Source organism: Sorex fumeus, unplaced genomic scaffold (genome assembly GCF_029834395.1).
Source record: "Sorex fumeus unplaced genomic scaffold, SorFum_2.1 ptg000072l, whole genome shotgun sequence".
Classification (NCBI taxonomy): domain Eukaryota; kingdom Metazoa; phylum Chordata; class Mammalia; order Eulipotyphla; family Soricidae; genus Sorex; species Sorex fumeus.
Window position 1 is genome coordinate 4483066 of NW_026606129.1, and position 24812 is coordinate 4507877.

A 24812-nucleotide genomic window follows, 5' to 3' on the forward strand; every position below is an offset into this window, starting at 1 on the left:
TGCCCGCAGACGCCCCCTCTCATGCAGACACACCCCTCCCACGGATGGCCCCTCCCACACACGCCCCCTCTTGTGCACACACCCCCGGTATCCCGCAGATGTCCCCCTCCCACGGGCGGCCCCTCCCGCCGCCTCCCGCCTCGCCCCTGCTTCCCTGCCTCCCTGCCCTGCAGTGGCGGCCCGGCCTGCTGAAGGCTCGTGGCATTGCTGGCTCGTTAGAGCGTTGCTGGGTGCCGGGTTCCCCTGCGCTCAGCACCCATGACCGCTCAGGTGCCCCTCCCCCTCCTGCTCTCGGGGCCACGTTTGTGTCTCTGCAGAAGCTTCAGGGCCTCCTGGAAGCCAGGGCTGGGTCACCAGCTATTCCTGGGTGCCGGCACTGCTCTTCGTCCCGCTAGAGGAAGCCCCACCGTGTGTGTTGGGAGTGGTTGGCTGCGCAGAGGCGCCATGAGCCTCTGAGTGGACCCAGTCTCTTTGCTGGGGCTCTGTCCCGGCCACCAGACTGCCCAGCGGGCTTGAGGGAGGGCGCCAGCCTTTGTGCCAGTGTGGCCGCGCACCAGGCCAGCTCAGGGCCGTGGGTCCGGTTTGGAAGGTGGATGCCGGCAGCTCGATCCTGGAGGCTGGGCGGGCTCAGCTGCACATGGAGGCCAGCAGGAGTGTCCACAACCGGGTCACCCCCGTTCTCAGAGGATGTGTCATAGGGAAGGCCTGAGGCTCTCTGCTTCCCAGAGCCGCCGAGCAGCTCCTCTGTTCAGAACAAGCACGCGTGTCCAGGCGTGCTCAGGGACATGTGTGTATGTGCGTGCGGGTATAGGTGTGTGGATGTGGGCCGTGCGCAGGTGCACGTGTGTGCTGGTGTGAGTGCGTCGTCGATGTAGGCTGTGCATAGGTACACATTTGTGCTGGTGTGTGTAGGACAGACTACATGTGTGTTTACATGTCTGCTGGTGAGAGGCTGTGTGTATGAATACGCGTGTGGCCACGTGCACATGTGTGTGAAAGCCTGAGCGTGTGTGTGTGCAGGCTGCGTGTTAGTGTGTGTCATGCGTGTGTGCGTGAGTGTGTGTGCCGGCACTTGCGTGTGTTCGTGAAGGTATGACATACTCTGGCCCCCACATTTGAGGAGTCTGGCTCAGGCTAGATTCCTGGTGGGACTGGCCTGGGGACAGGCCTGTCTGCGGGGACGGTGTAACTGACCATCGATGTGTGGCCTTGGGATGACCCAGGGAGGTGGCTCCGGGTCGCCAGAGAGGACAGTGAGCCCATGGCACAGCACTGGCCGCGAGTCCTTGAATCCTGCTGCTGGGCGCGGGGACGGGGACCTGCCCACTCTGCCCCAGCCCTGTCCGCGTGATCGAGACCAACGGGGCCCGTCTGTCCCCACTGTCTCACGTGGAGTATCCCAGGGCCCTGTACTTTCCTTCCTGTTGGTTCTTTGGGGGGGGGGGGGGGGGATGTTTGGTCACACCCGACAATGCCCAGTGCCGACTCCGGATGCTGTACTCAGGGATCACTCCTGGTGGGCTCAAGGACCACATGAGGTGCTGGCACTGAACCTGGGTCAGCCGTGTGCAAGGCCAGCGCTGCCCGCTGTGCTCTCTCTCTGGCCCCCACGGGGCTCCTGCTTTCCCGAGGGGAGGCTGCAGCCTGGGCCCACGGGCACTCAGGCCGAGGGGCGGAAGTGGTTCGTGGCCACTGTCATGAGGGCCCCTGGGATAGGCGGTGGGGGCTGAGGGTCCACTCCCCGCTGTCCCGGCCGCAGGTGGAGGTGATCAAGAAGGCGTACATGCAGGGTGAGGTGGAGTTCGAGGACGGGGAGAACGGTGAGGACGGGGCGGCCTCCCCCCGGAACGTGGGCCACAACATCTACATCCTGGCCCACCAGGTATGGGCGCGGGGGAGGGGGCGGGCGGGGCCGCGTCCCGGGCCGAGTGGCGGGTGCAGATGGTGTGTCCTTGCAGCTTGCGCGGCACAACAAGGAGCTGCAGAGCATGCTGAAGCCGGGCGGGCAGGCGGACGGGGACGAGGCGCTGCAGTTCTATGCCAAGCACACGGCCCAGATCGAGGTGAGCCGTGCTGGGCCCCTGACGTGGGTCTGGAGGGAGGGCTGGCGGGCTAGGGGGCCGGGGGCTGAGGCAGGAGTGACCCTGAATCGGGCCTCTGGGGCCCAACTTGGACTGAGTGTGTCCTCAGGCCTGTGTGTAGGGACGCTCCTCCCTGCACAGTACTCCTGGGTTTGCCTTGTGAGTCCTGGAAGCTTCCAGAACCCACTCCAGCAGGATTGGGGGCGTTGGCGGGAGATCGTGGCGGGGAGGGGGGGGGGGACGGAGCTCTCATGCCCCAGAGTTTCCTTCACTGCAGGGAACAAGGGTCGGGGGACAGGTGCAGACTTGGGGTCCCAGTCTTGGGAGCTGCCTCTGGGTGACTCACACCGTGTGAGCAGCCCCATGGATGCCCTTTAGGCTGAGGTTGTCAGGCCCCCATGAGACGCCGAGAGATGCGGGCTGCTTGGGAGCACAGACTCACGAGGTGTCGGACATGATGGATCTCAGGAGGGGATGTCCTGGGTGTCTCCAGGCACTGTGACAGGCAGTGATGCAGTGGCCAGAGGGTGGAGCCGGGGATGCCTGCGCCTGCTGCAGTGTCAGGTGTGGCTGACCGTCCCGAGGGGTCAGGCTGTCCCATGGGTTCCCCCTGAGCTCCTGCCTACAGCCTTTGGGGCAGGACAGGTACTCGGCCGGCCCCGGGACTGCGGGTCCCAGAGGCCCGCCGGAAGCATCAGGAATGCGCGGGGACGGGCCTGCAGGGCCTCACCTGCGCCATCTGCAGATTGTGCGCCTAGACAGGACCATGGAGCAGATCGTGTTCCCAGTGCCCAGCATCTGCGAGTTCCTCACGCAGGAGTCCAAGCTCCGCATCTACTACACCACGGAGCGCGATGAGCAGGGCAGCAAGATCAACGACTTCTTCCTGCGCTCTGAGGACCTCTTCAACGAGATGAACTGGCAGAAGAAGCTGCGGGGTGAGGGCGCGTGGGGGCTGTCCCCGCACAGGGTGTCCACAGGGGGCTGTCCCCACACTCGGGGGCCCCACTGCTGCTGACCGCAGACTCCAGCTCCAGTGTCCCCACCCATCTCCCGAGCCCAGGTCCCCCCCCCCGGGAGCCCCAGATCTGACCCAGCCCTATGTGCTCTCGGGGGCACCTCACTGCCCACCCGCAGGGCACTGCAGAGTCCTGCCGGGCTCGCCCTGTGCCAGCTGGACGGAGGGTCTCCGGGTCTGCCCGTAGACAGGGGCTGCTTCCCCCATTGCCTGCTCAGGCTGTGAGGGAGAGAAGAGCCCCAATAAAAGGGGGCGCCACACCCATGTGGGCGTCCTCGGGTCCCCAGCTCTTGGGTCTAATGGAAGCTACTTTTCCGCCCGGGGCGTCCCCAGGGACCAGGTTCCAGGGTGTTTTGCTGCCCTCGGGCCCCGCAGCGCCACCATCCCGCCGCGTCCCTGGTGAGGAGCGGCCCTTCTCGCCGGGTCTTGTTTCGATCCAGCGTTGGTGGCAGGCGGGGGGCGGGGTGGGCAGGATCCAGCCGCCACCTCGGGAATGTTGCTCTCGTTTCAGCGGTTCCCAAACCATGTTTGTTTCCTGGGGCTCAAACACGGCTCTAGTCAGCTGAGAGGTTTTAATTGGCATCAAAGCTCTCTGGAAGCGAAAAACTGTCTAATAGCAACCAGCGGGACTGGTGTGTGTGGGGAGGAGGGAAACGGGCGACGGAACCCCGGCTCAGGGGGCTCCTCCGCGGGTGTGCAGGTGACATGCCACCCCACACTCTCTGTGCCCCCATTCCCATGCCCACAAATGTTTATATATGACCACTTGTGCTCGTGACATGTGAGCACACGGTCCGTGCGTGAACATACATGATCTGTGCGTGCACATAGGGACGTGCACGGCCTGTGTGCCCAGGCAGACATGCATGACCTGCACACATACACACACATATGACCTATGGACACGTGGACACACATGACATGCACACAAACACCCATGACCTGCGCACAGACATGAACTACTCACACAGCAACACGTACGACCTGTGCACATGGACATACATGACCTACACACGCCAACACACATACCCTGCGCGTACATGGATACACGGCCTACACACGTGGGCACTCGTGTAACCTGCACACACACACTGACACACTTGGCCTGTGCACACACGTGAGCACACGTGACCACACACTGACATGCATGACCTGCACACAGACGTGATCTGTGCGTGCACATAGGGACATGCACGGCCTGTGTGCCCAGGCAGACATGCATGACCTGCACGCCATGGCCTGCACACTTGCACACAGACATGCACGACTGGCGCACACACATGCGTATCTTGCACGCATACAGGGCCGTGCGGCTTCCCGTGGGGTGGGGTCCTGGCTGCCACCCAGCGCCTGTCTCCCCGCAGCCCAGCCCGTGCTGTACTGGTGCGCCCGCAACATGTCTTTCTGGAGCAGCATCTCCTTCAACCTGGCCGTGCTCATGAACCTGCTCGTGGCCTTCTTCTACCCCTTCCGAGGGGTCCGCGGAGGTACCTGTCCGGCCTGCCCGGGCGGGGCGGGGCGGGGCGGGGCGGGTGGGGCCGTGTCCACCAGGTGCCCGCACTCAGGCAGTGGCCCTCTGGTGTCCTGTATCTCTCACTTCCCGCCTGTCCCCGCCAGCTGCCCGGGGACGGGGGTGGCCAGATCCCAGGGAGCCCGTGGGTGCCCACGGCCCCCAGCTGGGAAATTGCTTCAGAAGCATCTAGATTTGCCCGGGGGACACTTGTTCTCACCCCGGGTGCCGGGGATTCCAGCTAGAGGCGCCTGGTCTGGATTATTTCGAGGGCCTAATGGAGGTTCTGGTGTGTCCATAGCACGGCCTCCGGGCTGGCCCATGTCACAGGCTGGCATGTCCCTCCTGCATTTGCCAAGTGGTTGGTTTGGGCCCTTCTGTTGGGGGCTCACATGTGGGTGTCTGGTGGGGACAGAGCACTGGACCTTGTTCAGATGGGGCACTGGGCCTGGTGGGGTCTGGGGGCTGGGCCTGGTGGGGTCAGGTGTAGAGGAACTCAGCCAGCTTCTGCTGGGGTCCCAGGGGCCTTGTGGGCACATTCGGGTCCCCTAGGAAACTTCTAGATGGTGCCTTGGCATCTGACCTGCCCGTGTGGGACTGAGCTTTCCCACTTGAGTGGTTCCCCCTCACCTCGATGCCCCCTCCTACGGCTCAGGGTCCAGGAGTTCAGCTGCTGCCCAGGAAACCCTCTCCCTGTGGCCATGGCTGAGGGCAAAGGTGTGAGAGTTAGTGAGCTCTCGCGTCTGCTGTGGGCGGGCCCCTGGCACACTCCGGGACTCACGCGTCCTGTTGTTCCCTTTGCTGAGACAGGAGTCAGTGCCCCACAAGGCCGTGTCCTGGGCTGACTGCTCCTGCCCGCTCCACTGACCAGCCGTGTCCATTTAGGTGTCCAGGCCTGGCACAAGCTGCTCCTGAGAGTCTGGGGCCACTCCTGGTGCTTCTGTGCTCAGGGGCTGTGGGGGCTGCCTTGCGTCCTGGGCCCTCCCCCACTGGGTTTGGGGTGGAGCTCAGGTCTGTATTTGCCTGTGACATGCTGGGGCGTCTGCTCGGCCTTCCAGGAGCCTGGAAGCCAGATCCTGCTGGTGTTTGGGGTGCAGTCTCTGTTCCTTGAAGTCCTGAATCCGGGGCTGCTGAAGCGTGAGGATGCGGGTGGCCTTAAAAGCTCCTTTCAGAGTGCAGGCGAGCGGCTTTGCATTTCTTGACGCTTGGAGCACGCCACGAAGCCTAAAGCAAAGACAGTGGTGTTTGAGCCTGGCCTTGGGTGTCCATCATGTGGGCAAGTGGAGAGAACCACACGGTAAACCTCGAGGGGTCTGTCAGCTCGGCTTCACCATCTGCTGACTCGTGGCCAGTACGGGCCCAGCTGCAGCCCTCTGTGCTCTGAGGCGCTGTGGGGAAGTCTGCCACCTGGTCGCCATGCCCGTCAGCGGCTCGGGACACATTCCTAGCCCGCAAGGGCATCCAGAACGCTTGCGCCCTCCCGACAGAAGCAGCGGTGAGACCTGTGCACATCTTTTCATAGCCACATAGCCCCCAGAGTTCCAGACCTGGCCGTGACGGCTGTTTGGGGAGCTGGTGGTGGCACTCCCAGTGGGCAGACGGGGGTCAGGACCTGCCCGTGCTCGTCCACCCATTACCCTGAGCAGCACTCAAGTGGAGGTCAAGCCCCGGGCTGGGGAGGGGTGGGGCCGACATCCCAGCATAGGAAGGTTTCCACTTGGCCTCTGACAAGAGGGCTGGTCAGGTAGAAGTCCCGCATGGACTGCCGGGGAACCCCAGGCTGTGGCTGGCACCAGGAAGACCCACGACAGGAATTGACCTGATGGGTGGGGGGTGGGGGGCACTTTTCCGGCCGGAAGAGAGGGGGTCCCATCCCTGAGAGAAACCGCACAGCCATGTCCGACTAGCCGAGCTCACACTCGGGATTCTGAACCCTTGCCGGCTGGTATCCCCGAGTAGTCCCAGCCAGAGGCATCAGACACCAACGCGTCAGCTGAGCATGCAGACTGGGGCCAAGTGTGTAGACCAGGGCTGAGGGCGCACAGATGGCAGCCGAGCACGCAGGCTGTGGTCTCCTCGTGCTGTGGCGACACCCACCACCAGACTGGAATGGACTCAGACTCTTACAATGGAAGAACGCGAAAGGCTTAGTGCTCGGGTTATGTTTCTATGAGGGTCTAGAAAGTTGGAAGCTATAGTGACGGAACACACTGTTGAGCACTTCCTTGTCTGCTGTATTCCTTGTTTTCCTTGAGCACTTCCTTGCCGACCCAAGCACAGAGCCAGGAGTGAGTGTTGCGCACATTCCCACACACACATACATATGTACAAACCGACACACGCACATGTGCGCACACATACTTATATGTATATGTGTGTGCACGTGCCTGTATGTGTGCATGTATGTATGTGTGCGCACATGGGTGTATGTCGGCTCGTACATATGTGTACATGTACACACACACACACACACACGATAGATGAATCTTCGCCATCGTTACACCTGTGTGCACATGGGTAACAGGAAATGGGGCTGGGGTCCGGGCGGGTCTTAGAACTGCGCTTGCTGGCTCCCGTGGCAGCCACTAGAAGGGCCCAGCCGTGCACTTCGCATGGGCCGTTTGTTTTAACACCTGGTGCTAACAGCCGGCAGTGGGGATGCAAGGACACCCCCCGCCCCGTTGCCGTGTGGAGGATGACAGGCCCAGCTGCTCCGGGCGGATGGCGTTCAGGCAAGGAAGGCCAGGACCCCCAGTGTCCTGCTCAGTGGCCCTCCTCCTGGTTTCTCCTCAGGCTTGGGCCCCAGCGCTGCGGGTTGGGCCTCCGGCGGCAGGGAATGGGGAAGCTTTACATAAGCCCTTTAATCACGGAGCACTGCTTGTTTACATCTGAAGGAGAGTCGAGATGTGACAGCGTTGGAAACGGCGTTTTTTTTTTTTTAATGAGTGTTTTACAGAACTGTATTTTTAGTCATGTCGGCTTGTGTTATATAACAAGACGTCTCGTGGGCCACTCTAAATAGCTCCTGCAATAGCAAGAGATGACAAAGACTGGTCTAAAGTCTTTGACTGCAAGGAGAATCTAATGACAGGGCGGTGCTAGTGAGGCGGAAGTCGCCTTCCCCCTTGCCTTGGAGGAACCGGGCTTGGCGGGGGGGTTGGGGGCTGCAGTTTTCCTTTGCAGGAATAGAAACGAGAAGTTTCGCTTTCCCGGGAGTGAGATGCGACACGTGTACGGTCTGGCTCCTTGAGCAAGCCTTTGACAAGTGCTCGCTGGGGGCCTGCGACTCAGGCGGGAAGCCCGCAACTAGGTCGGGCTGGGTGGGGCGAGCAGTAGCCGCAGGGACGAGGGGCCTGGACGCAGGGGGCAGGCAGGGCACCCACTTGGCGCCGAGGAGGACTGGGGCTCCTGGAGAAGCGAGCGAGAGGTGAGGGAGAGGAGTGCGATGAGGAGGAGAGGAGAGGACACGAGGGCGATGCGAGAAGATGGGGGGGAGGGAGCAGAAAAGAGGCGTGAGGGAGACGAGATTGGCTAAGGGTTGGGGATGAGGATGAGAGATGAGGGGAGGGAGAAGATGGTGGAGATGAGGAGAGAGGAGGGTGGTGAGCTGACTTGGCTGAGGGGCGGGCAGAGGGAACCGGCAGCCGCGGACCCAGAGGTGCCGGGTGTGAGCCGCTGGTCCCCGCAGGGACGCTGGAGCCGCACTGGTCGGGGCTGCTGTGGACGGCCATGCTCGTGTCCCTGGCCATCGTCATCGCGCTGCCCAAGCCGCATGGCATCCGCGCGCTCATCGCGTCTACCATCCTGCGGCTGATCTTCTCCGTCGGCCTGCAGCCCACGCTCTTCCTCCTGGGCGCTTTCAACGTAAGTGGGGCCCGGCCTGCGGCGTCCGGCTCTCAGCCAGCTTTCCCTGGGCCGCGGTGCACCCGTCCTTCTGCACTGCAGTGGGTGCCTGTCCAGGGGGCTCTGGGATTCCACGGGGCCCTGCGGCAGTGGGATTTAGGTAATTTCACCAGCTGGGATGGGAGATGTCAGACCCCAGATGGTGCCTGAGTTCTGCCACGAGTGACCCAGGGCTGGTGCAGACGGGGCGTGTTTAGAGAGGACCCGCGGGCGTGAAACTGAGGGCTCCGGGTCACACTGGCCCCTCAGGTGGGACACGGGGTGTTGCCAGGGACCCCCCCCCCCCCCCCCGCGCCTGCTGGAAACCATCGTCTCGGCAGCTGTGAGCTTGGATCTGCCACAGACGCCCGCAGTGCGGCTGCCCAGGACTCTGTAGGTGGGGCCAAGCAGAGGGATGGCGCAGCTCTGTCCCCCCGTGGCTCTCGGGTTCAGGGATGGGGGCCACCAGGTCTGAACCTGGCGCACCCCCCTCAGGTCTGCAATAAGATCATCTTCCTCATGAGCTTCGTGGGCAACTGTGGCACCTTCACCAGGGGCTACCGTGCCATGGTCCTGGACGTGGAGTTCCTGTACCACCTGCTCTACCTGCTCATCTGCGCCCTGGGGCTCTTTGTGCACGAGTTCTTCTACAGCTTGCTGGTGAGGCTTGGGGGAGGGCGGGGGTTTTGGGGTGACGGTGCTGGTGAGACTCGGGCACGGTGCGGGGGTCTTGGGTGCAGAGGGTGCTGGGGTCTCGGGGTCAGAGACGGTTCTGGGGGCTCAGGGGCAGACTTGGCGCCAGAGCAGTTTTCTGGGCCTCTGTCGTCTCCACCCTCCGTCCGTGGTGTCCAGGACTCCTGGTCAAAGGTGACATGGGCCCGTGGGGAGGGCAGTGGGCAGCGGGCACTGCCCATCAGCTTCACACTAGCTCCTCACTGGAATCTTCCTGTGTGCCCCCTCTCGGGCACCTTCTGGAAGCAGTGGGACGCTTCCCCCCGGGGAGGCACGTTGCCCTGAGAGCAAGAGCTGGACTGGACAACCCAGGTGGTGTGTCGGGCACGCCCCCTGCCGTGACCCCCCCAGGAGGAGACAGTGGCCCGGGCTGGCCTTGTCTCATCTGGTGTTGGGACCCCCCCAGCGTGTGTCGTGTCTGGGCGAGGGTCCGGTTGACTGTCCTGTGGCCCCTTACGGCCCCACTTGAGCCCCGCTGCACGGCCCAAGGCGGAGTCTGCCATGGGTCAGCCGAGACAGGACGTTGCCAGGACAGAGGCCCAGAAACAGCCCGAGCTGAGCTCCCCGGCACAGGCCGCCTCCCCTCCCTGCTCCCAACTTCCTGCTTGCACCTCAGTTTCCCGTGCGCGCCAGGTTGGGCCGGGCAGGGCCTGTGCGGGACCTTCGTGCCCTGAGGCCATGTGCCAGAGAGGACGGTGCCCAGCCAGACCCCCAAGCGGATCCTCCCCAGGTCTCCCAGGGCTGCGTGCACGGGGCTCAGGCGTGTTGCGTCCCCGGCCTTCGTCTGCCTGCGTTTGCTCTTCCTCGCTGTGGCCTTTGAACTCAGTCTGCTGCCGAGAGGCACGTTGTGAAGCATGAACAGGACCGTATGGGACAGAGCACAGCGAGAGGGGCACTCGCCTTGCACACTGCGCACCCAGGTTCAGTCCCCAGCACCCCGAGCCCAGCCAGGAGTAAGCCCTGAGCTCTGAGCCAGGAGTAATCTCTGAGCACTAGCCATGAGTCGTCCCTGAGCCAGGAGTGATCCCTGAGCACTAGCTGTGAGTCAGCCCGAGCCAGGAGTGGTCCCTGAGCACTGAACCAGGAGTCCGTGTGTGGCTGTCGCCCCCCAATCGAGCCAAACCGAACAAGATAACCGTGCGACGCTTTTGAGCTCACTGGCCGGTGAGCCCTGCCCATACCCGTACGGGCGCCTCGGGCTGATCCCTGTCCCCTGTGTGGCTTCAGCTCTTCGACCTCGTGTACCGGGAGGAGACGCTGCTGAACGTCATCAAGAGCGTGACCCGCAACGGCCGCTCCATCATCCTGACGGCCGTGCTGGCGCTCATCCTTGTCTACCTCTTCTCCATCGTCGGCTTCCTCTTCTTCAAGGACGACTTCATCCTCGAGGTGGACCGGCTGCCCAACGACACGGCCCTGCCAGGCGAGTCGCAGCCACTGGCCCGCAGTGCCCCGAGCAGAGCCTGGCCCGGGGCCCGTGTGAGGGTCCAGGGCCTGCGCGTGGCCACTGAGGTTCCATCTTCTGGGACCCAAGCGCGTGTGTATGTTATATGTTAGATATTGTGTGCTATGTATTATACACTATATGTCATACTTCGGTTTTTGGTGCTCGGGGATCACTCCCGGCCGTGCTGGGGTTGAACCAGGGCTGGCCGTGCGCAGGCAGGTGCCCTCCCTGTGGCCCTATCACTGCAGCCCCCGAGTGTATCTTCAAGGAATTAAGATCCCCCGCGCTGCAGAGCCCGGCTCCCTCTTGGTTTGCACGGAGCCCGGATACGTCGTGTACACATGAGACCAAGGCTCACGCAGGAGCACCCGGTGAAGCCGCGCCCTCGCCCTCAAGGGCCGGCCCCAGAAATGTGAGACCCTCAGCTGGTTCGAGCCCAGCCGGGTTGCCGCGGCTCTTCTGCACAGCAAGCACACAGCCGGGCCCTGGCTGGAGTCGGGACGCGGGTTTCCTAGTGTTTGTCCGCGAGCCTGGCCGTGTCGTAAAGCCGGAGAGGTGCTATTTACGTGATGTTTCTAGTGAGCCTACGGGAACAGACACTGCTGGCGGTGTTCCCGTCCAGATTACCAAACGGGAGTGTAAATTGCATCCCCTGCTTTAAATTTATGTGCAGGATTGTCGGGTGTTGTTTATGTAAGGAATTGTTTAATCAGCCGTGAATTTGGGGACTTCAAACACTCTCACTGCGCTGCCAGAATGTTCATCATCAAATTCCCTTTCCCAGAAGCCGGCGAGAGCTTGGCAGGGGAGGCCCTGTCCTCTGACGTGTGCCGGATGGAGATGGGGGAGAACTGCTCCTCTCCTGCTCCCCAGGAAGGTAGGGGCGGGGCCTGGGGGCTGCGAGGAGGCCCTGGGGGAGGCTCTGGGCCGTGCAGGGCCGAGTGCGCCAAGTGCCGGGGCCCCTGGGTGGACCCTCACCCCCTCCAGAGCAAGAGGAGACGGGGACACTCGGGAGGCGGCTGGGGGAGACCGGGGAGTGAGCGGGGTTGGGTCAGTGGGCAGGAGAGGCACGCGGGCAGCTTAGAGCGGCCATGGCCGGGCTGAGGGGAGATGGACTGGGCAGTCCGAGGGGCCAAGTGTGAGCGGAGCGGAGGCTTCTGGAAGCACCTGGCGTGGCCTGGAGTGACTGACTGGGCTGGGCTTGTCCCCCAGAGCTGGTGCTCCCGGAGGAGCTGGAGGAGGACAAGGAGCACACGTGCGAGACGCTACTCATGTGCATCGTCACGGTGCTGAGTCACGGGCTGCGCAGCGGGGGTGGCGTCGGCGACGTGCTCCGGAAACCGTCCAAGGAGGTGCGGGGGCCCGGGGGGCACGGGGAGGGGCAGGGCAGGATGGCGCACGAGTCCCCAGCCTGGGGGCCAGGCAGGGCAGAGCTCCCCCGAGGCTGGGGGCGGTGGCCGCGCGGGGCCCGGACCCCCTGACGCAGCCGCCGCGGTTCCAGGAGCCACTCTTCGCCGCCCGGGTCATCTACGACCTCCTGTTCTTCTTCATGGTCATCATCATTGTCTTGAACCTGATCTTTGGGGTCATCATCGACACCTTCGCTGACCTGAGGAGTGAGAAGCAGAAGAAGGAGGAGATTCTGAAGACCACCTGCTTCATCTGCGGTGAGCCTCTGCCCCTGCCCGGTGGGCCAGAGCCCCACCCAGCGCTGCCCGGCCCCTCTGCCCTGCCCGGCCCCCTCTGCCTGCCCGGCTCCTGCCCTTCAGGCCCGTCAGGACTGAGCTGGGCTTGGGGCTCAGAGAACAGCACGCATGCTCCGGTCGCTGTGGGGATCTTCGCAGTGGCTGGGAGACAGCTGTGGAGATGTGTTCCCTCTCCCAGCACAGAGGGAGGGACACGGGCTCGGTCTCTGGTGGTGCTCCTGCCCCTCAGCTGTGGACAGGGCTGAGTCCCGGCCCCGGCCCGACGCCTGGTGCCCAGGAGGCACGGGGCAGCTCCTGGCCGGTGACGCCGGGCTCTACCTGTTCTGTGCATGCAGGGAACCTGGCTGCTGGGTCATCCGATCAGGGTTATTCAGATTCAGTTACCGAACATACGTTCCCTGCGAGTTTGTGTGCGCAGGAATGAGCATTTTTCATTTAAGAGTTAAAATTCTTTCTTTTTTGCCCCTTGGAAATCATGAAGCTTTTGTGCAGAGTTCCAGTTTCCAGAAGGTCATAAGAATAGTACAAAAAAATTATACTTCCTCTCCACCCGGGTCTCCCTAAGTATTGGCATTTCACGTCCGCCTTCTTCCCGTCCACACGCACGCACACACGTCACTTTCTCGGATAGGAGTGGACGGATGACACGGGCCTTTATCTCGGCTTGGTCCCTGCTTCCCACGCACAAGAGCCTATTCTTACCCTCTGCGGTGTCCTTGTGGTAAAACGGGGGCGTGCTCCCTCCCACCTCCCCCCTCCCCCCTGCTGGCGAGCCCTGCCCGCACCTGGCGTTTCCTAGTAGAGCCCGTGGCTTGGGTTTGGGGGCTCCCGAGGCAGACCAGGCCGTGCCACCCCACGGCTCAGCAATGACTCCCAGGCGTCTCCGGGGCGGTGACCCTCTTCCTGCCTGTGGCCAAGAGCCACTTGCGGGAACAGGATGTGGGTGCCCCGTTTCCTGGGATGCAGAGTCGGCCGCTGCCTCCACATCCACTGACGAGTCTGTGACAGTGGCTGCCAGGTGGGGTTTTTCCCAGCACATGCAGTTGCCCAAGTCTTTCTCCAGAACTCTTAACGCAAAGTCCTCTAACGTCACATGGAAGGGACCTCAGTGACTCTCAGGCTAATCTTCCATTTTACAACAGGAGTTTTAAATTTTTACTTTTTCCTTCTGGCGTTTGCTGGTTTTATTTTTGTTGTTTTTTAAAGCACCGTCTCTGGCTGGAGAGCTGATCCCAAAGAGTCTAGGCCTGTGTCTTGACCGTGGCCCACCCCGTGTCAGTAGCGACAGCACAGGCTGAGCACCTCCGGGAGTGACCGCCAGGAGTGGCCCCTGAGCAGTGCTGGGTGTGACCCCCGTAGGAGCAGAAAGAGCTTCCCCTCCCCACACGCTCACCCACCGTGCGCATCTGAGCCGAGGTCTTGACAGGGCTGCCCCGCACCGCCCACCCCTCCCTGCGGGCAGCGTCTCTCCTCACCTCCTGCCTGTGGGCATGAGACAGTCCCGGCTGAGACCAGCCCATACCCCCAGCCCGCCCGGGCTTTCTCCATGGGTGGCAGCGCCAGGTGGGAGTCTTGCCCCGCCTTGGGGATCCCCTTCCACGATGGTCTTGGGGCACCGTGTGCCTCTGCACCTCCACTGCCCCTTCCCTCACCCTGGCCGTGGCCTCCCGCAAGGGGAGAAACTGGACTTCCGGCAGATGCCTCGGAGACGTTTCCTCCCTCACACCAGAAGGCGGACATAGCCGCCACGTCTGCAGAGGTCACGCGTGTCTGAAGGACCGAGTCCTCCTGGGGGTGCTCGGGGCAGCGGCCTCTGCGCACGCGTGCGTGTCTACTCTGCACCCTGGCCCACAGCACCCGCCCGCTGTCGGGAGGAGGCGGCCCCAGGTGGGCGCCCGTGCCTGGGCTCACTGCAGGGACCGCATCTCCCGCCAGGCCTGGAGCGCGACAAGTTCGACAACAAGACGGTGACGTTCGAGGAGCACATCAAGGAGGAGCACAACATGTGGCATTACCTATGCTTCATCGTGCTGGTCAAAGTCAAGGACTCCACGGAGTACACGGGCCCCGAGAGCTACGTGGCCGAGATGATCCAGGTGAGGCGCGTGTGACCTGCAGACCCTTCCGCCACCCGTCTGCATCAGGGCCCAGTGGGGGGGACACTCTGCTGCCCCTTAGGGTCCCGGGGTTGGGGGTCCGAGCACCCCTCCATGCTGCGGGGCAGTGCCCACCTGTTGGGACCCATGGCAGCATTGAGCTGTGTGTCTGCGCCCGCAGGCCCCTCCGTGGGGACATTGTTCACTGCTCAGAACCACGTGGCCGCGTTTCGGGGGTGGCTCCAGGCTTTGTGGCGAGCCCATCCCTCCGCATCCCAAGGCCCAGGAGTTTCACCCTGGGCACTGGCCCCGCCCGCAGCCACACTGGCCCTTCAGGCTGCTCAGGCTCTTGGTGACTGTCTGGCAGGTCCGGGCACTCGAGTCCTTGGGGGCAGCCAGCGTGAGCAAGACTGAGTGGACGCAGCCTCCCGATGGGAACGGTGGAGACCAGGGTCAGTGGTCAGCAGAGGGAAGAAGCAGCCACAGAGATGAGGGAACTGTGAGGGCTCGGCCAGGGGGCCAGCACGGGCCACTCGAGGTGGACAGGCGGGAGGCCACGGTCGCGGCTCTGGGCACCAGGCAGGCAGCACGTTCCCGATCAGACAGGTCACCTCAGAAGGGCCAGTCTTGCCTGCTGAGCTGGAGCCGGAATGGAATGGCCATGACCCCTGGCGTGGCACAGCAAGACACGGGCCGACGTGGGCTGACGTGGGTTGACGCAGACGTGACACGGGCTGACACAGAATGATGTGGGCTGACACTGCATGACGTGGATTGACCACAGGCATGACAGGACACGACATGACAGGCTGACCCAGGCATGAGATAGGATGACATGAGCTGGCACGGGCATGACATGGGCTGACACAGGCATAACGTGGGCCAAACATGGGCTGCTGCAGGATGAACCGGCTGATGTGTGCGTGGACAGGCGTGACAAGGACTGAGGGGACTGGCTCCCGGTCCTGCTCCTCCCCCCTCGCTCATTCTGGAGCGTACAGCTGTGCGTGTCTGTAAAGCAACGGGCAACTCCGCGCGAACATGGGCACGTTGCCCTTTGGCGTTGTCGGGGGCCGGCGGCTGGGGCGTGGCCAGGAAGGCCCAGGCCGTGCTCGGAGAAACTTGGGCTCTCGGGTCGCCGTGGCCTTTGGCCGGCAGCGGGGCCACCGCCCTTGGCTTCCTCTGCGGGAGCTGCCGGGCGCCTGCACCAGGCCCGCAGCCAGCGCCGTCCTCCCTGCGTCCATTCTGAGAGCCCTGTGCCCCTGCCGGGCTCAGCCAAGCCCACGTGACCGTTCCGGAGTTGCCCTCCACCCCAGCCTCGGGGCTCCACTGGCCCTGAGCAGAGTCTGCCATGGGGTTCTAGCCTACTGGGCTCACTGGCCCGCAGGACCAGGCTCTGCTCCCTGGCACCCGACTCAGGTGCCTCTGCCCCTGCCCGAGACGGAGCCCACAGAGCCGCTCTGCAGACAGCTCCTGCCCGGAGCGCCAGGAAGGGCCCCACCCACATAGAGAGCCGAGGGGACACTGTCCGGCAGAGGGGCAGCCCGCCGGAGCACGAGCCCAGGGCAGACATCCTGGGAGCACCACAGCCTGGCTCATGGGCACCTAACTCCCCGGTCCAGGCTGCCTCTCTGGGAGCTGGCTTTGCGCCATCAGGAGGACGGGAGGGTGGCCAGACGCTCACCCATGGCCCGTTTCTGCTTCAACACTATGGGAGACGGCACTGGGCTCTGTCTCGGGGGGTGGAGGGCACCTGCCGCTCCGTGCCGCCCCTCTCCCTGGTGAGGCCGGGGCCCCGTGACCCTCTTGAGGCCCGGCCAGAGAAAGGAAGGGCTGGGGGTGAACTCTGCTCATGCCCGGCTGCGTGACCGGCTGAGCCCCGAGGCTCTCTGACCCAGTCCTGTCTGCGCACGGGGTAGTGGGCAGGAGGCCGAGCGTGGCCCTCAGACCCGCATAGCCGAGGCAGCCCCCGGCTGGTGGGCAGACACCAGAGCGAGTGTCTTGATTCCAGGAACTTCTCACGTGGAAAATTCCTGCGTGCAGCCCTCCCTTAGACTCCAGCACGCCTGTGCCCTCCAGTGCCAGGCCAGACAAGGTCAGCCTCTGCCCTCTGCAGCCGGGGGTGCCAACGGCACGAGCGTCTATCAGCCACGCCCGCCTCCCACATCCCTGCCAGCGCCAGGCATCAGGTGACCGGGGCTGCCGCCCCCGAGTCTCTTAAGTTCCACATGCGTGACTGGCCGGCGCGGCCTCGGGGGACAGGAGGGGGCGGCACGGAGCGGCAGGTGCCACTGTGTGAACTGGGCCCCAGACAGGCTTCCCAGAGGAAACGGTGCTCGCAGCATGACCTAGCCTGACCCTGGCAGCTCCCGGCAGGAGGGACGAAATCCCTGGGGTCCTGCTCCCCCGAATGTTGGTGCTAGAATGCGTAGCGATTTGGTGACAGTCCCACAGTGAGCTTTGCCCCTGGACCCCGTGACAGTATCCGCGGCGCCACCCACCCCCGGGTGAATGGTTTTAGCTGTTTGGGCTTTTCGCTGGGGGGGGAGCGGGGGTTGGGAGAGACTTGGTCGGTCTGTGCTGGGAGCTGACAGGCCTCGTGTCTGACATCTCTCACTCGGCCGAGGGGGGCGTTGGGGGCACCTGAGCATCGTGGCGGGGAGGGAGGGCATCACCCCGCGCTCCTGGGGCTCGCCACGCGCTGGAGCACTCGGCTTGAACCTGGGCACGTGTGTTGGCTGATAAAATTGAGACTTCTGTTCCCAGCCCGGAATTCTGTCTCGCTCTCGTAAAGGTAGAGACTTTCCGGGGCGTCTGTGAGGGAGCCGCTCTCACAGGCAGGGATCGGGCAACCGGGCAGTGGACAGGGCACTTGCTGACCTGGGTTCTCTCCCTGGCAGCACACTTGGCCCAGTCCCCCGCCCCCAGAGAAGAGGGAGCCGAGAGACCAGCCGTGTCCCCCTCTTCCCACTCGCCCTGAAGCCTCGGCTGCTCCAAGCTGATTTGCTGGATTTGGGGGGGCCTGGAGTCGGGGTCTCGGGCCGTAGCTTCCGGAGGCTCCCAGCTTGTATGTGGCAGCCCAGCCCAGCCAGGTCTGGGGGAGCCTCCTGCACCCACCATGAGGCCGAGTCAGCCCCCAGAGGCCCCGGGTGGGAGAAGTCTGGGTGACTCCCTTAACTCTGCCTGGGGGCCCCACACGGGCCTGGGGCTGCCCCACCCGGGAGGTCTGGAGCCGTGGGAGGCCGAGCTCAGCTTTGCGAGGTGTGTCTGGCGTTCCCTGGCCCACTGCCACCGAGCAGCTCCGGGCCCTCACCTCGCCCAGGAGCGGGCCCACAGGACACGTTCCCTGGGTGACAGCTGCGTAGTGCACGCCCAGTGACTCATCGGAGCGGGCCTGACCTGCAGACGTGTGAGCGGCTCTTGGGCTTCCTCACGGCTCGGGCGGACAGCCGCCCCTGCCGCCCCCCTCTGGCCGGCCGCTCGACCCGCCTCTGCCCAGAGACCGAGTGCAGGGAGGACAGCAGGGTCACTCTCCGCAGACGTGAGGGCACTTTCCTGCTCCCGTGAGAGGGAGATCCGGTCGCCCCCTTCCCGGGAGCTGCCGAAGCCCCCCAGCCCCCCAGGAGAGAACCTTCCCGCCCAGGCCAGTCCCGCCAACGGCCAACTCAGCAGTGAGCTGCCCCGGCTCTGGGTCCAGCCTGGCCTGCCGCAGGGCTGGTGGGGACGGCACGGAAGCGGGCCCGTCGGAAGCACGGGGCAAAGAGCCCAGAAGCCAACAGCCAGTTTGAAAGGGGAAGTGGGTCTGGCCTTTGTGACCCAGCCTGTCCCGGCGGCCACTCGGGGGCCACTGAGGACAGGAACTCACAGCGGCTGTCACCGAGCAGAGAGGGGCCCGGAACGGGGCCCGCACCTGCCTCTGTCCCCCCAGCTTGGGGTCCCAGCTGCCGCCACGCTGACACGGAAACTGCTCGTGCAGACAGCAGGGCTGGGCCACTGTCTGACCGACCTCCCGAGGCCGCGGGGACAGGCCGCGCCCTGCAGAGCTGTGCCGGCCAGCCGGGCTGTGGGCTGGGCGTGGAGGGGACGCCGGGAGCACTGGAAACCGCATGTCAGCACTGGCCACAGCCCAGCCAGGCGTGTCCGCCCGCCTCTGCGCCGGCCTGGCCCAGCGCCCGCCCACGCTGCACTCTCTGTGCCCCCAGCGGGGCACTGAGTCCCGGCCGGCCCTGGCAGGCTGCAGGGGGCAGCACTGGGCATCCGGCCCCTCCCAGTCTGGGTGCCCACGTGCCGCCTCACAGGGGCTGGCAGGGGCGCAGGGAGGGCAGCTGTTGTCCGCCCCAGAGGTCACCTTGCCAGGGATGCCCAGTGGCAGCAGGAGGGTGCAAGGCTCCCGTCAGCTGCCGGAGTCCCGCACGAGAGCGCGCCCCCCACACCCCTGCTGGCCTGCACAGACCCTCCTGCTCCCCCGCCCCCGGCCCCACCTCCAGGCCGAGTCAGGCAGAGGAAGGCCGCGTGACCCGCCCGGTGCCCGTCCTGGAGAATGCCCCGTGCTTGACCGGGCATGAACAGGCCTCCGGGATTCTTCCGACTCATCTCCCACGGCTGGAGCCCTCCGGCCTGCCCAGGGCCCAGGCGGGGTCACCCGTGGCTCTCACGAGGCAGCAGAGCCCGGGGGTCCTCTCCTCCCCGAGTGCCCCGTCTCCTCAGGCACTACCCACCCCGACACTTCCGGAGCCTTCTCCGGGGGCTGTGGGGCCGGGCGGCCAGTGGGGGAGTGACAGCCCCCCACGTCCGCACGCGAGAGGAGATGCCCCCGAGGGCCGGGGGGTCTGTGTCAGTGCAGCCCCGCGTTCTGGGTGCACTGAGACGCCACTCGCACCCCTGGACTCCGGGAGAGCACGCAGCAAGAGCTGCCCCCGCCCGCCCGTGATGATGAGGCATGTTCTGCTCCCAGGCCCTGCATGCCCTGCACCCGGGTCAGAGGCGGCACGTCAGCGGCTCCCCGGGGAGCTCTGGGCCCGCCCATCCTCCCTGAGAACCGGCCTCTCCCCCGGCAGGCAGCCCAGGTGGCACGGGGGAGGGGCGCCGCCTTCTCACGCCCTGCTCCCCCCCCCCCGCCCCCCCTCGGCCGGCGCAGATCCCACAGCTGCCTCTCCCGGGTTTCATCACAGCTGGGAGTGTCTCCCGGCCGGGGCCGCCCGTCTCGTTCCACCGTCTCCTCCAAGAACAGCTCCGGGTCTGGCCAGGGGACTCAGCTGGCCCAGCCCAGCTGAAGGTTATATAACGAGGCCTGCTGCAGAATGTCCCCGGGGCACCTTGGATACCTGGGCTGGGGGCCGTTGGCAGGGACCGTCCCGGGCTCGGGGGTCTCACAGACCCTGATGTGCAGGGAGGGACCCCTGGGCCACAGTGGGGCTTCAGTTCTTAGCAGTGGTCAGTGGGGACCAGCACTGGGCAGTCTGTGTCACTGAGAATATCACCAGTCCCCCCGAGCGGCAGATTCTGGATTTGTCTGGTGATTTTTCTGGCTTTTTGCTGTGGTCTGGGGGGGAGGGGGGTTGGGGAGCGCTATGCAGCCTCTGGCCATCCTTCTCGGGCTAGTGACCGCCCGAGCCCCCAGAAGGTACAAGTGACTTCGTCTGCTGAGTGGTCCCTGCCCCACCCTCCTCCTCCGCCCCCCACTATTCTAAGGGTTTGATAACGGGGAGCCACCCCCAGGCCCCTTTCAGATCTGTCATTCCCAGCACTCTGGGAAAACCCATCTTGTCATCTTGTGTGCGAAAATAGCTAATCCAGTAGCCAGCGGCTGAAAGGGCGGCCCAGGCCCTCTCGAGGCTGCCATGGGGGCTTCTGGAGGAGAGAAAGAGCAGAGCCCCCTGAGACCCCTCTTCCCCGGGGCACAGTGTCCTCTGGCCCTGCTCCTGGGGCGCTCTGTTCCCCTCAGGCTCTCGGCCCTTCTTGGCTAAGAAAGGGCGGGGCGGGACTCTCTGGCAGGCTGCCCCACCTGAGCCTGGTCTGAGGCTGGCCGCGTCTTTCTCAGAACAGACTCTTCAGCTGAACCTGGGGGCGGGGGGCCGGGGAAGACACTTCTCAGAATGAGTAGCATTTGCAGCATGCAATCCTACTTCCTCTCCCCCCCCCCCCCCCCCCACACACACACACACACCCTTCACACACACACATGCACACACACACTTTCCAGTCAAGGACATTTCAAGAGGTCAGTGCCACCCCCGTGTCTAAAACTTCAGTGTTTGCCTTCACAGGGACTTTTCCAACATTACCTAGAAAAGAACTAACCAGAACTTTAGCACTGTGGTCAGCCTGCTTCCGGCTGCGGCTCCGGTCGGCTTGTCTGCTCTGACGGAGGAAGCGCAGCTGTGCCGGGAAGCCGCTGGCTGGACTGGGGACCGGCAGACAGTGGCAAACGGTGTCGGTATGTGAGATGTCGGGGGAGCGTGGACCTGGACAGGACAGCAGATGCAGAGATGGCCCAGGGAGCCCCGGGCCTTCCCAGCCCCACCCTGCTGACCGTGCACACGGACACACACGCACGCGTGCACATGCACAGACACACATGCATACATATAAGCACACACGTGCAGACACATGGACACGCAGACACTTGTGCGTGCACAATTCACGCGTACGCACGCACACTCACATGTGAACACACACATGCATGCACACACGAACATACGCACGCTCACTGCATACAGACACATGCACGTGTGCAGAATCGTATACACGGCAAGACAGATTCATGTGTGAACAGTGTCTTGGTGGAAGGGACCTTCCTGCAGAAGCCGTGGAGGGGCAGGAGGGCTGGTGTAGCACTGCCCTCGGCCATGACACGGGTTCAGTTCCCAGACCCCACACGGATGCCCCGAGCCCTGCCAAGAGTGATCTCTGAGCACTGCTGGGTGTGGCCCCCAAACAGCTTGCTGCAGAAGCCGGCCCTGAGCTGCGTTTGCTGGGGCCAGCAAGCACCTGCGGGCCTTGAGCCTCCCCTGGACAGGAAGGAGCGGGCAGCCAGCGACTCTGCGTCCCCTGAGAGGGGCTGCACTCAGGGCTCCCTGTTGCTCCTCCCCGCGTGGCGAGGTCACGTGAACATTCTCCCTCACTGAAGTGACCCTCCCCTGAATTCAGGTGCTGAGCTGAGGAGGCCAACACCACCCACTCCACACAGAGAGCTGTCCGCTTCTTTTTTCCTTTCTTCTTTTGCTCTTTGGATCACACCCGGTGATGCTCAGGGCTTACTCCTGGCTCTGCACTCAGGAGTTACTCCTGGCAGTGCTCGGGGGACCATATGGGATGCCGGGGGTCGGAGTCGGGTCGGCCACGTGCAGTCGAACTCCCTCCCCGCTGTCCCATCGCTGCAGCCCAATCTGCTTCTTTTCAACTGTCACGTCTACTCCTGGCAGTTTGAGACTTGCGAGCCCAGCCAGCCATTTAAAATCCTGGTGACAGCCTGGATTTCAGCTCCGTGGAGCAGCCTGCCTGCAGGGAAGAAGAGTTCCAACCCGAGTCCTCGAACCCTCAGATGCTGAGCTTGTTCTGCAGAGCCCCAGGCTTGGTGGGTCCCCGACTTAGCTGGTCCCAGCTCCGCGTAGAGACGCAGGAGGACGAGGGGCAGGAGCTGGTGTGTGCCGCTCCCGAGACCAGCAGGCCTGCGATCGCCCGAGTGGGAACCGAGTCATTGCCCACCTGAGGTCAGAGCTCACGGCCCCCGGGGCTCAGGGGCAGCCGGGCGGGTCCTGAAGATGCTCACGGTCTGAGTGCACTTCGTGGCAGCCCCTGGAGCGTTTCTCCAAGGAACTCAGTGTTGTTTTGTTGTTCCCCCTGAGCCTGTCCTGGGCCTGGAGCGCCTGTCTCCCTTCGGGACCGTGGACACGTGGCTCGTGGCTCTGGCCTGAGAGCCAGAGGCATGAAGGCAGCCCTCAGCTTAAGAGTTCATTGAGTGTCACACATCCTGAACATTTTCCTCCAGGGGAACTGATCGTTTAGGTTTTGGGGTTTGGTTTTGTGCTCTTTTTGTCGTTTTTAGGTTTTCAATTGAATTACTGTGAGATACAGTTCCAAGGTTGTTCACGACGGGGTTTCAGTTGGATAGTGGTCCAAAGCCCGTCCCTTCACCGGTGCACGTTTCCCACCACCAGTGTCCCCAGTTTCCCTCCCGCTCCCCCATCTCATCTGCCTCTGGCAGGCACGACCCTCCCCCTCTCTCCCTCCCCCCCTTCTTTCCCTCTCTCGCCCTCTCGCTCGCTCTCTTTCTCTTTCTCTCATTCCTCGCTCTCTCCTCTCCTCTCTTCCCCCGCCACCCCTGCCCCCCTGTGTTTTGGGCATCGTGGTTTGCGATACAGACACTGACAGGTTTTGCGTATCCATCTGCCTACTTCGAACACTCGTTTCTCGTCCAGAGTGCTCATCCCTAGCCGCCATTGTCATAGTGGTGCCTTCTCTGTCCTAACTGGAGAATTGACCGTTTTGACCCAGAACCCGCAGACACACCCCAGTATGTGCAGTAAGGACAGTTGGTGATCTGTCAGCACCACTCCTCGGACCCTCTGGAATACAGGGCTGTGTCTTCTCTCTGACGCTTCCGAGTGTGACATCACGTGCCAGGTGCCCCTCAGGCCAGACAGGGCAGTGTCCTGCACCCTCCGCTCTGGGCCCAGTGGGCACCGCCTGCTCCCCCCGCCGGGTGCATCATGTCTCCTGCACAGCGAGCTGTGCCCTCCGTGCCACACCTGGCCCATGACCCTGGCTGGGGGGGTGGGGGGTGGGTCTGAGGGTCTGACTCAGGTGCTGGCCGGGCACCACCCAGGGGGCCACAGCACAGTGACGTTCTGGCACCTGCGCACTTCTCTCTCGGCTGTCCGCCTGGACATGGCAGCACCCCGAATTTTCAGGCTCTTGTAGGGTGTCTCATCAGATGCTCACGGCAGGAATGACCGTGAAAGGGGTGGAGGGTATGGGTGGGCCGACAGACGTGGTTGTGGGTCGCTCGGTGGAAGCAGAAACTGGGCGCAGGCGGGATACAGGAGAGGGAGTGTCTGTCCTGGCGCTCCGAGGCCCCGCTCTCTCGGACCCGCACTTTGCAGGCCCGGGGAGGCCGTGTGGGCGCAGCGCATGCCCCAAAGGGCATCTGTCCGGGACCCGGCCCGGCACGTGTTCTCCACGTTCTGCTCGGGCTTCGGCGCTGCCGGAGTCTCACTTGCCGTCCCATGCAGAGCCAGAGCTGGGCTCCTGGGCTTTTGCTTCCGCCTCCTGTCGTCTGTCACGGAGCTTAGTGGGCCTGAGCCTCGCCCTGTCAGGGACGCGCCAGCCCAGCGCTGATGAACTGCCCAGCTATTGGCAGCAGCCTCCAAGCTGCTGGACGGCAGACCGCACCGTTGGTCCGGGGGGGTCTTTACCGTCAGGAGCAGTCACCCCCGAGTGCTGAGCTGCTGCCCGTAAAGCCTCACTCCTGCGGGGTTGGGGGCGGCGAGAGAGTGTGTTCGATGTCTGTTAGCTCTCTCCTGATGAGACCCAGGTGTCCGCACAGTGACAGCAGAAAGGCTTGAGCAGAGGCTTATTCTCGACCTTTCCTGGGGCTGCTCAGCCTTCTCACTGTTCTCGTCTGCCCCCAGTGGGGCTCGTAGCTCCAGGAAAGGCCCCGAGCAGAGGGAACCGGGGGAGGGAGTCTCGGGCCTCTGCACACCCAACGGAAGGTCAGAGCATCCAGAGAGAAGGTGACTGCGCCTTCCACACGTCCCAGGCAAAGAACAGAGGAGGGGAGAGGAGAGGATTCAGTGAACCCCCAAGGAGGGAAACAACGAAGAGATCACCCCCCGTGGGCTGAGGGGGATGCTGGGGGGAGCGTGGGGCTGGACCACGGATGCCTGAAAGCCATCATTAGTAGGACTGTAGCTCACAGCGCCCAATTAAAAAGAATTTTTTTAGAGAAATGCACTTCCCACAGAGAAGGAAAGCAGTTGAGGGGGAAGATGAAGATGAGAAAGGGAAGTTATGGGGAGCAGGGGGTGGGCCTCAGTTATCCTGGTGACAGGGTGAGTGGTCCAGACTTAGCGACACCAGGAACAGGGGGTCTGAACTGGGAGCACGGAGTTCTGAAAGGTGACTGGCAAGGCGGCAGGTGATGGTTTGGGCAGGGACACGGGGCGGGGAGAGGGGGAGCATGGGGACTAGGCTGGCCGGGACACTGACACTGGTGCCGGGTGGGTATTGTGAGGCCGATGCCTGAGGCTCAACTCGCATAACTTTGTAAATCGTGATTCTTTAATTTTTTTTTCAATTTAGGAGCCAGAGCAATAGCACAGGGGGTAGGGTGTTTTCCC

At 63.7% G+C, this 24812-nt stretch overlaps 1 protein-coding gene across 6 annotated transcripts in view; it reads left to right on the forward strand.

Moving 5' to 3' along the window:
* ITPR1 (inositol 1,4,5-trisphosphate receptor type 1) overlaps positions 1–24812 on the forward strand; it is a 142094-nt gene that overhangs the window by 108610 nt on the left and 8672 nt on the right. For all 6 annotated transcript variants that reach the window (XM_056129649.1, XM_056129650.1, XM_056129652.1 and 3 more), the window contains 11 exons: positions 1760–1882; positions 1959–2063; positions 2827–3019; positions 4464–4586; positions 8298–8473; positions 8987–9151; positions 10451–10646; positions 11455–11547; positions 11883–12022; positions 12172–12337; positions 14312–14472. In XM_056129649.1, coding sequence (XP_055985624.1) covers positions 1760–1882; positions 1959–2063; positions 2827–3019; positions 4464–4586; positions 8298–8473; positions 8987–9151; positions 10451–10646; positions 11455–11547; positions 11883–12022; positions 12172–12337; positions 14312–14472 — 1641 coding nt within the window. The remainder of the gene's footprint in view (positions 1–1759; positions 1883–1958; positions 2064–2826; positions 3020–4463; positions 4587–8297; positions 8474–8986; positions 9152–10450; positions 10647–11454; positions 11548–11882; positions 12023–12171; positions 12338–14311; positions 14473–24812) is intronic.